Source organism: Plectrocnemia conspersa, unplaced genomic scaffold (genome assembly GCF_051122295.1).
Source record: "Plectrocnemia conspersa isolate PC_06_02 unplaced genomic scaffold, ASM5112229v1 ptg000006l, whole genome shotgun sequence".
Classification (NCBI taxonomy): domain Eukaryota; kingdom Metazoa; phylum Arthropoda; class Insecta; order Trichoptera; family Polycentropodidae; genus Plectrocnemia; species Plectrocnemia conspersa.
This window is the reverse complement of record NW_028277170.1, coordinates 11,364,828-11,379,759: the sequence shown is the minus strand read 5'-3', so window position 1 is coordinate 11,379,759 and position 14,932 is coordinate 11,364,828. Positions and strand designations below refer to the sequence as shown.

The 14,932-nt window shown below is 37.2% G+C and overlaps 2 protein-coding genes across 2 annotated transcripts; one reads left to right on the top strand and one right to left on the bottom strand.

Annotated features, from left to right (window-relative positions):
• Positions 1 to 269: 269 nt before the first annotated feature.
• On the bottom strand, positions 270 to 9,673 carry LOC148234231 (ras-specific guanine nucleotide-releasing factor RalGPS2-like). Its single transcript, XM_088188159.1, has 9 exons — positions 9,379 to 9,673; positions 7,179 to 7,222; positions 6,829 to 7,120; positions 5,858 to 6,372; positions 3,931 to 4,101; positions 3,488 to 3,610; positions 3,240 to 3,410; positions 1,435 to 1,578; positions 270 to 1,354 (listed from the first exon to the last, which is right to left on the bottom strand). Exons 1-9 carry the CDS (start codon positions 9,379 to 9,381, stop codon positions 1,246 to 1,248), a joined length of 1,572 nt encoding a protein of 523 aa, XP_088044285.1. The 5' UTR covers positions 9,382 to 9,673; the 3' UTR covers positions 270 to 1,245.
• A 3,662-nt stretch (positions 9,674 to 13,335) lies between these two features.
• Positions 13,336 to 14,823, top strand: LOC148234230 (uncharacterized). The gene has a single exon (XM_088188383.1). The coding sequence runs from the start codon at positions 13,336 to 13,338 to the stop codon at positions 14,821 to 14,823; it is 1,488 nt and encodes a 495-aa protein (XP_088044509.1).
• Positions 14,824 to 14,932: the final 109 nt, after the last annotated feature.

Below are 14,932 nucleotides of genomic sequence, written 5' to 3'. Positions count from 1 at the left end.
ACATATAATTTCACATTTCTAAGGATACGATCATTTTAATGCTATATAATTTTAAAAAAACATTTTTTCTTAATATAATAATTTTATAAATTATTTGGACGTTTTGTTGTTTATTCAATAATTCTTTAATTTTATTAAAAACGTTCTCGTTACACCAACTTGGCGAAAACCCATATAATTCCGTGTGGTTTGTATTTGCTTTTTTAATATTTTATTAAACTATATATATGCGATAATAATTTTGATGGAGATTGAAATAAAAAAAGAAATATGATAAAAACTTTATTAAAAATATATTCGTTTATCGACTCTATTTTAACAACTATTATCACATTTTTTAATACATCAAGTAGATGTGTAAAAATATTCAGTCGATGGCTAAGCATTATGTTCAACTAGTGCTATGGCGTCAATTGACATCCACTCTTTACCGCTATTTTGTAGATTTTTTATATAAAAAAATCGTAAACACTCTTGTATTTTTTTTCAAATAGTATAAACTAAGTTTTTTCTTATAATATTAATTTTTGTTACTTTAGAGCTCCAATTTTATTTGCCTGAATTTTGCACACCATATTCCCTTAACTCGGTGAGTATCAGTTTGCGAAGACTTTTTACTATAAATACTGTAGTTGGGAAATTTTAAGAAAATAATTGGAATATGGTGTATGTATATAACAACAATTACACAAACAGAAATGATCTTTATGACGATAAAACAGTGGATGTTAACTGGCCATTATAGTTCTTGTGGAATAAAAGCACGCACATTGCATTTACATTTATATATTACTAAAGCTCATGCATACATTAAAAAAATCAGAAAAATAATAGTATAATTAGACTATAAATTAATGAGTATATATTAATTAAATAAATTGGTAAACAATAAAACTTTAAGAACACAATTATAACATTTAACATAAATAATATAGACTAGTAATGATGTCATTTTCATCCAAAATATATAATTATAACATAGATAAATGAGTATAAATAAAATTAAAATAAAATTCATACATTTAATGATATATTTATAACAAAAATAATGAATATAACTAAGATAATGACTGGTAAAGATAAAATTAATATTTAAAAATATATGTAAATATAACATAGATTAAAAGGAACAAAGAAAAAAATTTGGAAATTTCAGGATATAATTAGAAAATAAATTAATAAAATAATGACTGGCAAAAGTAAACTTATAAGTATAAAAAGTAGGAAAGATATGGGGCACATTCATCAAAGTTCATCAAATATCATGAGATCAGTAGGCATTTTCTTGCTCATATCGAGAATAGCAGTATGCAGTACATTATAGAGTTTGTTCGTTGATTCTAATGTTTGCGCTCTGTAAATTCATAACAAAATTATCACAAAATAATACATATATAAAAACAATCGGACAAACGTTTCAAAACACACTCTCACCGAATTTTATACGCTGTTTTAGTCTCTTTATTGATCAACATTAAATAATTAACATTCTCATTAAGTTTTTTGGTGGTCGTCCATACTCCAAGCAAAAAACTTTTATAAGGGTTTATCTTGAAATCTCTCCGAGCTAAGAATGATCTAAAATTATACGTAAAAATTAATATATAAGATGATAATAAATGTTAACACAGTTTTGTTTATATTATAAACCAGTAGATCGTAAAATGCTTTAAAGAATATTTTCACTTCTCAATATAGTATATACTAAAAATATTACTTTAGTAGATATTAATAAAAAAATACAGTAAAAAGTTTCAACACAAATTATTTTTTCAGGTTTCTAAGTTTGTCATTATTCGATTCGTGGCATTTATTTTACAAATAGGTAAAAGAAGCGATTGCCTTAAGAACTATTCTTAACATGAACACGAAAGAAGTAAATATCTTATTTTATCGATTATAAGATGCATGTTTTAAGTGATATTGAATCTTTAACCCCTTAAGTGGATATGTCGTATATATCCGTCATGACAAAAGTACTTACAAAGTGGGTATGACGGATATATCCGCATTTTGAAAATTTTAGAAAAACTCAATGGAAACGACGGATATGTCTAATAATCTAAGTACTGGTGTGAATACTGCAGCAGATCACCACTTTGCGCAGCTCCATGTCTTAAAATATATCACACCAAAAAATAATTTTTTGGTGTGTTAAGTTCGTGTCACTGCGGATCACACTTTCAACATTGAAGCATAACGTTAAAGGGGTTAAACTAAAGAGTACATATTGTAATTGAATATGCGACACAAATAACGTTTGATTTTTTAGCATCCACCGGCAAATGAAAAATTATTTAATATAAAAAAATGTAACATTTTTAATTCGTTATTTTCTAAAAAAATTTTATCGTTTTTAAATATTTTTATCAATTTTTTTATTAAATCTTTTTAAAAAAACACTATTATATATAATTTTAAAATTATGTATTAGTAGATAAGTTTTTGACAAAGGTACTTGCTGTCATACAATGGAACAACGTTACAACATCATAACTTACGTTATTCCACAATTGAAAATGTTCATTCTTGACAAAATCCAATATTGTGTTATATAGATACTAGTTAAGTATGAAAAAACGTTCTAATGAATAAATTGTGAAATATAATATAATACTATAAAAATTCAAAAATGAACATATGTAAATCTGTAAATTAATTTTTCAACTCCTATAAAGTAGACTATTCACGTATTTACGACTTAAAACGTTTATTCACATCGTATATTCAATTAACGACTCATTTAAAATGTGTTGCTTTACTAACGTCTTTGTTGGTACAGAAGACGATATTCAATGGGAAAATAAATATATCAAAAAATAATGAAGAAATAAAAGTTATTGTTTTGCCACTATTTTGAAAATATATGTATATTGAAAGTTAAATAATAAAATTTTTTTTTTTTGAATATATGTTCAATATGATGTATATTTTAACGTTTTTTCGGAGTATTTTCAAAATAATTATCAATTATATTTGAAAAAAATATAAGCAGATAAAATTTAATTATCTTCTACAGCCATTTAAAAACGTGTCACATTATTTCTTAAATTATAAAGTCGGATCTGGCAATTCCAGCAAAAACCAAATATATCGGACTACAGCAACTAAAGGGTTAATGAATATTTTCATCAATTTTTAAATTTTTTATCAACTTGGCTAAATTTATTTTTATGTGCGTCTATTTTTAAGTGCACATTTATCCCTGAACCCTAATGATATGCATAAAAACACATTACCTAGTTAATAACTTTGGAGCATATAGCAGAATGCAATTTGGTTTAATTTGTATCCAAAATTTTTTATAAGTAGTAACTGCGAGCTTTCTCCCGTTTTTTATGTAAGTTTTTTTATCAACTGGGCCTTCATGTAGAACTGGCGACTTATCAATATCAAATTTATCTGTATCCCTATAATAAATATTAGCAAAATTATTAGGAATACATCAAATGTATTATATAGACAAATAAATTTAAATACACATTACCTGTTAGCAACGTCCGTTGGCGGATTTGACAAAGATTCATCCAATAAATTTCGATCCCCGTTTCTAGGAGGATCAAAATTTAAGCCTTCGATTTCTAACAGTGAAACATCCTTCAGCAAATCACTGAAAATATTCAAAGTTAAAGGATAAACTACTTATTGCATTTTCTTCATTATAAAATTGCTTCAACCTATTTTTTTTCAGAAATCAACCATCAAAAGGATAAATATTGATAGTAATGAATATCTAAATTATGTAAAAATTTTATTTTTTATTTATCTATTCTAAGAGTCGTTCAATATATTTTTAACTAAAGAATTTGAAATGGCAAAAAAATTAGGTTTATCTTAATATTTTAAAATATCACTATTTTAAAATATTAAGATAAACCTAATTATTAATCAATAACTTTGATTAAAGTCATACTACAACAAATGTCTTACTTTGTCCATAATGTTTCCTGTGTTCGGGTCAGCGTACGTTTTAACGAGAAGGTCGAACGTGAAATGGACGTCGAACGCAAAATGGACATTGAACGCGAAATTGACGTCGAATGCAAAATAGCGGAACAGCCAGATGGATTTGGTTTCCACGGTTCATAGTTGCAGGATGTTCTATAATACAGATATATATAATATAAATATAAAATATATATTAATATAATAAATAATAAAATTTAATATTAATATAAATCAATAACGAAATAAAAAATAGAAACCACACTCAAAAACATAATTATTGATGTCGACCCTGAGCTATACACCCCCTTTATCAAACCTTTGACGTGGCAATCTGAAATTCTAATGGGTTAGAATTTTCGAGGTACGAATCACCAGCTCCTGCAAAAACTGTCAATTTACGGTCACTTGACCAAAGCCTGCAAAAATAAACAAGTGTGCAATAGGTGCCATGAAAAACACCTCACAGAGTCCTCTAAATCTGAAAAGCTAAAATGAACTGCGTCCATTTAAAAAGCAACAATCGCATAAAGCTGGAGCCCCAGACTGCCATCGCATCAAAATTAATAGACTATAGAGCAGGCCTCGGCAACCTTTTTTGGCTGCGGGTCAAAATAATTAAAATGTGACTATTAAAAAGACTATTCGGGTCAGTGTATATTTTTGGTCCTAACAACCATATATGTGGTCTAGTCGTGATATCGTAAAACGTTAAAAATAATGATATTTGCAGAACTGAAATGGGTCACTTCAAATCACCAAACGGGTCACTTGGTGACCCGCGGGTCATAGGTTGCCGAGCCCTGCTATAGTTTAAAATTACACAAGCAAACTCCCAGTACAGCTGAAAAGCCACACTTTCGTTCCTTCAGGCATTGGTAAATGAAAACTTTGACAGTTTTTGATAATCACCATAGTAGTTATCCTACGTCGAATAATTACAAAATAATTTATTTAGCTTATTTATTTATTATAATAATTTTCAAAAATAACTTAAATATCAATATTAATGGTTACTGCAATTAAAGTATATTTTTTATATTATCGTAGGAATGCATTAATGATCTCTCTTAAAACACAACAAATCTAATGATAAATTCAAAATCAGCGTTTCATTTTAGTAAAAATATATGTATCGTACTTATGGGGATTGAGAGCCATACTTTCGTATGTACGTAATAATTAATAAATAATAATGTTTTCATTGGCTAATCATTTTAATCATCATTACGCTCTGGCACATAAAATACTAATTTTACCACCTATATCTCGTGAATTTTTATTCTTTGTAAATTTCTCACAATTTACCTATATTTTGTATACCTAATTCCTAAAATATTCATTACTTGATTTTTTTAAAGTATTTTAGCGCTTTTATGACGTGCTCTCTTTTGTCAAACGCTCATATGACTGTTTGCGCATTTGATGCACGCTATTTTGTTACAGCGCTACTTTGGTAAACGCTCTTATGACGCAGCGCTTATAATGCAGCGCTCATTTGACGCACGCTCTTTTGACCAGCTGCCAGGCGAAATATATAAAGAATGAAACTCAAAAAGAAAAAACGAAATCTCAAACACGTAAACATAATCAATTTTTTTAAATATCGCGTAAAAAATTAAACAATTTATAATATATAAACAATATTTAAAATTAATATATACAAAAGCAACATAATGGAGAATAGAAAGTTAAAAATAGGCATATCATTTTCCAACCTTTTTATCATATTATAATTTTTAAAATAAATAACAGTTAATTGAATTATCAATAAAAAATACCAAAAAAGATTATTTAGCAGTAAAGTAAAAGTTCAATTTTTTATAATGAAGATATGTTAAGAAAAACTAATATTACAAAATACATTAAAAGGTCAGAAAATAACATACTGTCTCATATCGGTAGATCTTACTTGTACTGCATGTCCTCATGAAATTTCTGCAGTTCTTCTATGTAATGGGTACTGGCAAGGTAATCCTTTATCTTGGGGATGTTTTTCAATGGATATTTACAAGTTTTGAACCTGAACAGCTGTGAAATAATTTCTCGTTTCCGCTCCGTCCGAACCGATTCCGGATGTTCTGAAGAATCCCAATGGATTAAGTCCGTTAAAAACATCCCTAGGAAAGGGATGCATGGAAGTTTTACATTAACCGTATAATTTCTGAGTGTTGACCAGTTGCACGTTTCGTCAAATAATTCAGATATTGATTTGAAAATGTTAGTGCAATTTTTAGGAAGGCATGCCCAGGTTTTTGAAAGTCTATATATACTAACACTTTGCAGGCCCGAAACGACCGCAAACAAAGCGTGTATATTTTTTAAACGTTGTAGTGCCATGCATAGGCGTATAAAGTGCACAATTGTCGCAGCACGCAACTGCGGCGTCTTTCCTTTTAAAATTTCCTCCACCGTCCAGAATGAAATCTGTAAAAATTAATATGATTTTTAAAATAAAACATGAAATCAACAGATTGCTGTCGCAAATATGAACGCTCGCTAATATATGTGTATGTAATGTATGTACTGATGTATAAACGCGTTTATTTTATCGTATGATACAGGTAAATCTTTTTAAAGAAAACTCATATTTAGTCAACATAACTGATTTACATAAAATAAATAAAACCTTCTCTAATCCGATAATGGTAATAATTTGCTTTGAAACACAACAAATAATTGAATGAATTTCTTATTAAACTTCAAATGATAATGATAAACGGAAGTCATAAATCTACAAGTTTCTACAAATCTTCAATATGTTTTTGAATATAAAAAGAAATAGTGTAAAAGCTCTTTGAATTAAACCAAGGAAACATTCGTCGAACAAGTAATACAAATATCATTTGTTCCCATTAGTTCGGATTAGAAAAGGATTCTTACTTGATTGAACTCTTTGATAAAAGCCATGACGTTTCCAGCCTCGGTTTGTTTATCTTTTTTATTCCAGGAGCATGTAATTAATTCATACGCTCTAACATGACAGAACAGTGCAAAATCTCGAACTGTCAGCTGGACGGCAAGATGGTACGGATCGATGTCCATCGCATTATTGATTATTCCATATTCAGAGTTGATTTGGGACCACTTGTGGTTACGTACGTTAAACGTTGGCATATCCCATTCTAACGTAGAAGGTCCAGCAGGGTTTTCGTGACAGCCTGAGGGACCGGCCCTGATAAATAATAATAGATAAGCGTAAGATAATTAAATAATTTTAAGGAATTGCTTACTCATCATCATTGTGCATAATCCTCTGCCTGTCTTCCATATTGCACTGAAATCATGAACGATATATTATTACTTACAGTCAACAAGAGTAAAAAGAAAAAATATGATAACCATAGACAAACGTTTTGCTTTATTTTATCATTTGTTTTTAATCTGTAGGTCGCGTAAATCAAAATTGAAACCTAAATAATAAAATGTGTTTTGGTTTTAATTAAAAAAAAACATTTAGAAAGAAATGTAATTGCTCCATCGTTAAAACATCAGATATCGGAAAAGATAAGCACTATCCACCCCCTAGGTAACCATCAGCGAACTTAAAGGATAGGGGCAATTTGACCTGACAGTTAATTGTTAACTTTTAGGTAGATTTTATATATACTTATTATAAAACCACTTAAAATCAAAATGTATATCTATGCACACACATACATATCTATATACACCCATACCTCGCTATACGGCCGCTCTTTATACGGCCTTTCGCTATAACGGCCCTCTTCAATTAAGGCACGTTTTCGATTAACGGCCTAAAATGTTTCGCTATAACGGCAAAAAAACTTTTTTTCGATGTCGATTTTTTAAAAAATTTAAAAATAGATTTAATTTGAATAATTTTAAAATGAAAGGTAAAGCAGCTAGCGCCGATGAGGCCGCATCTAAGGAATATCCCAACATTTTAAAGGGAATTATTGAAAGAGGTGGTCATAAACCTAAACAAGTGTTTAACGTAGACGAAACAGGGCTTTATTGGAAGCGAATGCCTAATTGCACGTACATTTCAAAAACCGAAAAATCTGCGCCTGGTTATAAGGTGTCTAAAAAACGATTAACTTTGCTACTTGGTGCAAATGCCGCGGGTGATTTTAAGCTAAAACCACTTTTAATATATTTGTCCGAAAATCCAAGGCCTCTTAAAGGACTAAATAAAAATCAATTACCTGTCATATGGAGATCCAACAAGAAAGCTTGGATGACTAGAGCTACTTTAGAGGATTGGTTCAAAAATCACTTTTGCACAGAAGTGAAAAAATATTTGCGAAACAATAACTTAAGCAACAAGGCTTTGCTAATTTTGAATAATGCACCAGGGTATCCTACTAATTTATCCGAACTATCTGAAGATGTCATGATTTAAGTACCTTCCGAAAAATACAACAGCTCCGAACCAACCAATGGATCAGGGTGCAATAGCCACTTTTAAGGCATATTACCTACGCCGAACTTTCCGATAACTTATAAGGGAAACCGATGGTAAATCTTCAATTAAAACATTTTGGAAAAACTATAACATCAAGGATGCCGTTGACAGCATCAGTGAATTATGGAAGGAATTAAAATTAACAACAATGAACCATGTTTGGAAAAAAATATGGCCAGAATGTGTAAAATGTACTGATGCAGAAGTGGTCAAAATGCCTTCCTGAAATTAGGCAAAATATTTTGGATCTAGCACATGATCTCGGCTTTGAAGGTTTGAACGAGCGTGATGTGCTTGATCTACTTGAGTTGCAAACATGAAGTTGTTTCATTTTTGTTTATGGATTATTGTTGGTTTTTTTGAGTCTGTTATTATTTTATGTACAAATGTATGTACTTGTTATGTATGTATTTTTTATTTAAATGAAATAAAAAGATAAAATGCATTTTAAATGATAAACCATGTTACATATTTAACAAATTTGGAACCGATCCCATTGAATTTGTATGAATTTGTATTAGAATAATTGATTCGTTATACGGCTTTTCGCTTTGCGGCCAAGTTTCGTGAAACGTATCTAGGCCGTAAAGCGAGGTATGGGTGTATATATATATATGAACAATATTTGTCTGAGGAAAGAGAAAAAATGACCGATTAACAGTTAAAGATCTAATGATCTGTTAAATGAACAATTCTATAATATTTGGATTTATTCAAATTTTAAAATATACGTTAAGTCTAGCTATCCATAAAAAAGAATTAGTTGTATATTGGTAATAAAGGTTTCACTTAACCCCTTGGCAGTGATCAAAAAAATTCCATACAACATTCGTGCGCAGGGCTGTTTTTAATGAATTAAGAATTGATTTTTTATACATAAACTTATCCTGTCATAATGAGCATGCTAATTTAAATCTAAAGGTTTTTTTCAATTCATAAGTTAGAATATGTGTCAAACATTCGGTGTAAATTGTAAAATACGTTCTGCCATATAAAAGACTTACCATTCAAAAGTTGACGACGGCTAGGTCTATCATCCGTGCCTGGGGCTTGATCGCCATGACGGCTGGAGCCGTCAAACGCGGTGAAAGGGTTAAGAACGCCGAATATTTTAACGTCTCTCGAAATGTTTCATTAAATGAAATAGTGAAATATTTGACGTTCCTGGGCGAAACCTATATTTCATCAAATGTTGTAATAATAGGACGTACATATCACTTTCGTTCAAGCTCTAGACAAAGTGCCGACAAGCTCCTGTCAGGCGAGTCTATCGACGCGAGGTCAGAGAAGAATTTACTCGAAGTTACGAGGACAAACTCGAAGTTACGAGTTAAAAAAACAAAACAAAAAAAAACACGTTAAGAAAAAGAATAAATAAAATGAAATAAATAAAAGAAGCAAGAAAAGTCATCGTCAAAATACAATCATTATTTGACGACATTTAAATTAATTCTAAGGGAAATCAAGTATACGTATATGTAAATATATTTGTATATTAATGTTTCGTTAGCACAAAATGACTTATTCAATTATTAAATATTAAAAACTCATATGCGATAACAATATAATAGATTGCGTTTATAAAAAAATAGCCTTTAAAGTTTGTTTGCGTTTAAAAGTAACGCATGTATGTAATAACGTTTATGTGCTTAAGTTACATTTGCAATTAAACGTAATTTTGTAAGTTTTTCCAAATCAGATTTACCGCGCATCTTTGAAAAAAAATGTGAAATTCCACGGGTGTGATTCAATAATCTTTCTTTATCCACAAAGAGAAAAACCTGAATATTTAATCTCAGATAGCCCTTCTGTTTTCATCTTGATTCTGTTTGTGCATCCATCTGACCGTGAAACCTAATTTGAGTATATTCTTTCTTTAATTCGCTCGGAAACCGGATAAGTAACTTTTGTTAGATAGCAGCGCCTCTTAATGAACAGAATTTTCGCGCAACGGCAAAAGATCTGATAACAAATATGATCTGTAATTAGGTTGCACGTTTAAAATTATTATCTATACTAATATATATATGTGTCTAAATCGGGCTGTGGTGTCAAACGCGGAAGTGTCCATTTTAATAAATCCTATCAGTAGCGATGTTCTAGAGCAGTGTTCACCAACATACGGCCCGCGGGCCGGATCCGGCCCGCCAAAGATTTTCATCCGGCCCTCCAAAAATTCTCGATTTCTGTGTATAAATAATTCTCGATTTCTGTGTATAAATAATTCTCGATTTCTGTGTAATAATAAATAAGTAGTAGGTAGTGGACCCAAAGTAAAAAAGTTGGGTATTTGAGATAATCAGAGTTTTCAGTGCTAAAGGCGACCAGATGTTCGTTTAATCGAAAATTCCCCGATCACTTTCATTTATTAAAATTCTAAGAACGTAGTGCAGGCATGATAAAAAAGGGTAGTTGAGGCAAAAGAAAGGCCGAATCGAAAATATTTAGTTGCATTTCAAAGTTTGCCGTGTACACATCGCTTGATTATTGTGATAGCTTGAAGAGAATAGTATTAGTGATTAGCGGTGATTTTCCTATTTGGTGTATGTTATGATAGTAACTCCAACCATTTTTATAAAACAGAATATGCCAGTTTTATTTTTTAAATTTCGATTGAAATTCATTAAATTATAGTGCCCCAATATAATGATGTCAAAGAAAAGGAAACTAAACGCCGAGAGTCACGTATTTAATGAGCAGTGGTCAATTCGTTACTTTTTAAGAAAAACAAAGACAAATACATATGTCTCTGTGGTGTGATGGCAACCCCGATGCGGGGGAAGAGAGGTAGTAGCAACACTGGGTGCAGGAGGGACGCACGTGGACGGAGCGCGGGACCATGGGGAAGGACACGCGCACCGCAGCACAAGCTATTTCGGCGCCGAGCGATATGGGGGGCGCTGCGAAGGCGCATCACCGCCTAGCCGATGCCGTGGAGCCGTTCTCGGGAGACGGCGATTTCGACAGGTGGTACCGGCGCCTCACGGTTCTGATGGACCTGTACCACAAGGACGACGTCGCTAAGTGGTTGGCTACGTTCCTCCGGGGCCGAGCGTTCGACATTTTCGTTGAAGAGACTCGCCGCGACGGAGCGCAAGCAGCGGCCGCCCTGAGCTTGGCGTTCGGGGCTGGCCGGTTTGTGTCGTATGGTCGGTTCATCCAGCGGCGTTGGGAAGCCGGCGAAACTGTCGACGTGTTTTTGTGCGAGCTGCGTAAACTCTCGGCCCAGGGCGGGGTAGAGAGTGACGCGCTGTTGGCGACCCACTTCATTGTAGGGCTTCCGGAGCGGGCGTCGCGAGACCTGCGAGCATTCGTGGGGGGCGCGACCACGTTGCCGCCGCTTAAGGACATAGTGGCGAGGGCGCGAGTGACAATGACGGAAGAGGCTGACGAAGATTCGCGCCAAACGGTCTCGATTGTCGCGAGACACGAAAGTGCGAGTGCGCGTGCTCGAACGACGGTTAGATGCCACCGGTGCGGCGGTGGCCATTTTGTTCGCGAGTGTAGAAATCCCGCGTCCACCCCCACTCACGCTCTCGACTGCTGGGTGTGCGGTGAACGCGGACACGTCGCCCGGAAGTGTCCACGTCGAGCGAACGTTAAGACCCGGGGAAACGGACTATCGGAGGCTGGTGCGCCGCCAGCTTCCGACCGATGTTAACGGCGCTGCCGATAATCGATGCGCGTATCAACGGAGTGCGCGTTCGAGCTCTCGTGGACACCGGTTGCTCTAAGACAATAGTGCGCGCAAACCTGTGCTCGACGAGGACGAGTTCGGCTAAAATCGTGGTCGCAGTCGACGGTACGAGGATACGGTGTTCCGGTGAAGCGAGTGTCACTGTCGAAGCCCTTGGGGCCGTCATCACAGTCAGTTGTCTTCTTCTCGAAGATGTGTTTTCTGGGGCGGACGCAGTGCTAGGCATGGACTTCATCGTGGGGATAGGAGGCGTGAATTTCTCTTCTGTCGGAGTAAGGCGAGCAGAGACTGGCTCGAGCGAGCGTATCACAGCTGCGGTGGCGTCCGAGCAGGCGGAAACTGCACAATCATGGATCGGGACTTCGAAGCGACTTTCGACGGTGAGAAGTGGACGGCGAAGTGGCGATGGAAGGCTGGAGAGGAGCCTGTTCTCAAGAATCGCGTTTCAGAGTACGCAAGTACAGGAAAGCCTGACGCGAAAGAAGACTTCGACCGGGAGGTTCGCTCTTGGATCTCGAAAGGATGGTTGGTGCCGTGCGAGACGTCGTGCAGTGAAGGACTTTTGCCTTTGATGGCCGTGATCCAGCGGAACAAAGGAAAGGTCAGGCCGGTGCTCGACTATCGCGAGCTGAACGGCTACGTTGAAAGCCACCCGGGAGCTGATGTTGCGGTGTGTGACGAAGCGATGCGGTGGTGGCGGAGAAGGCACGGTGCCTCGAAGATAATTGATCTTAAATCGGCCTACCTCCAAGTTCACGTGGACGCGTCGATGTGGCAGTTCCAGCAGGTGCAATATGCGGGACGCGCATTTAGGCTGACGCGATTAGGGTTTGGACTGAATTGTGCACCAAAAATAATGTCTGCGATCGTGAAGTTCGTATTGAAAAAGGACCAGATGATTGAAAGTGCCACAGACGCGTTCATGGACGACATTTTGGTCGACGAAAGCATCGTGCCGTGCGACAAAGTCGTTGCACATCTTAAACGGTTCGGGTTGGAGGTTAAACCACCAGAATTGCTGGATGGCGGACGGGCGTTAGGTCTTGCTATCGTCAAGGACCGCACGGGATGTCTGCAGTTTCGCCGAGGCAATAAAATACCCTCCGTACCAGAGAGGTTTACGAGGAGGCAGCTTTTTTCCCTGTGCGGACAGCTCACAGGCCACTATCCAGTGGGGGGTTGGCTGAGGGTCGCTTGCAGCTTCCTTAAGCGCGAGTGCGGGGCTGGTTCCTGAGGAGAGCCTGTTAGCGAGAGAGTAGCAGCGATGCTGCGTCAAGTGGTAGAGCGTGTTGAACGAGAAGACCCAGTGAAAGGACCGTGGCACGTTCCGGATACGAATAGAGGTCGAGTCTGGTGCGACGCGAGTTCAATCGCACTCGGCGCGGCGGTCGAGATCGGAGGAGCTGTGGTGGAAGACGGGGCATGGCTCAGGAAACCAGCTGACGCGAGCCACATCAACACGGCTGAATTGGAAGCTGTCATAAAAGGCATCAACCTCGCGACTAAATGGTGGCTGAAGGACATAGAGGTGATGACGGATTCGGCCACAGTAAAGAGTTGGCTTGACTCTGTATTGTCGGACGCGTCGAGGCCTAAAGTGTCGGGAATGGCGGAGATGTTGGTGCGGCGACGTCTCGGCCTCGTTGGGGAACTTGTGCAAGCGTACGGTCTCATAGTTCGGGTAGTGTATGTGCCTTCGGAGAAAAACAAAGCTGACGTGCTCACCCGAGTGAACAGACAGTGGGTGAAAAGTGAAACGATCGCGATTTGTGGGGTCACAGTTGACGAGCTTCACCAAATGAACCATCTGGGGGTCGACAGAACATTAAACCTAGCTCGCATGGTAAACACGAACACTACGCGAGCGGAGGTCGAGAGATGCGTCAGGGCATGTGAAAGATGCACTACCATAGACCCGGCGCCGGCAGCCCATGAAGAAGGTAGCCTCGAAGTGTCGCATCCATGGGTAAGACTCGCAGTGGACTTCACGCACTATGGGACGGCACTGTACCCGGGAAGATTTGCGGTGTGGCGGGAGGTCGCTGGGGAGAGTGGTGATTGTGTTGTGAAAAACTTGGAGCAAGTGTTTCGGGAACGCGGCCCGCCCCGAGAATTGCTCATGGACAATGGCACTGCGTTTCGATCCCGCCTTGTGCAAGAGCTGTGTGACCGATGGGGCGTGTGTTCCAGGTTTCGGGCAGACTACAGACCGGCAGGCAACGGTATTGTAGAGAGGAACCACCGGACGGTGAAGCGAATCGCTGCTAGGAGCCGAATTTCACCATTGCAGGCTGCATTCTGGTACAATCTAGCATCAGAGGGAATAAGAGGAAAGACCGCCCCATCTTCAGCTGTTTTCGCTTATCAGTGGCGCCATCCAGCAGCAAAGACAGCGACGACGCAGCCCGTGGACGGGTGCCCATTCCGAACGGGAGACGTGGTCTTCGTGAAACCGCCAGGGGCGCGCTGTACGACGGAGTGGCCCAGAGGACGCGTCGACAGCGTCGTTTCCACGAACAACGTCGTCGTGGACGGAATGCCCAGACACGTGTTGGACCTGCGCAGAGTTCCGGAGCAGCCAACGTCGGTCACCGGAGAGTTGCCAGTGGATCACCAGGATCTGACAACTCTGTTCGAAACAACGGAGGCTGCAGAGCCAATGCAGACCGAAAGGGACCCGCCAGCAGCAGAGAGGAGTCGTGTGCAAAGAACCAGAAGGAGGCCTGCGCGGTTTGAAGATTTTGTGTTGTGATGTGGACATCAGGGAAGCGTGTGGTGTGATGGCAACCCCGATGCGGGGGAAGAGAGGTAGTAGCAACACTGGGTGCAGGAGGGACGCACGTGGACGGAGCGCGGGACCA

Coding starts and splice junctions, on each gene's coding strand:
- LOC148234231 (XM_088188159.1), bottom strand. Junction 3,611..3,930: donor CAGGAAACATTATGGACAAA/GTAAGACATTTG, acceptor GAATATTTTCAG/TGATTTGCTGAAGGATGTTT. Junction 1,355..1,434: donor AAAACAGCGTATAAAATTCG/GTGAGAGTGTGT, acceptor ATGAATTTACAG/AGCGCAAACATTAGAATCAA.
- LOC148234230 (XM_088188383.1), top strand. CDS start 13,336: ATGCTGCGTCAAGTGGTAGAGCGTGTTGAACGAGAAGACCCAGTGAAA.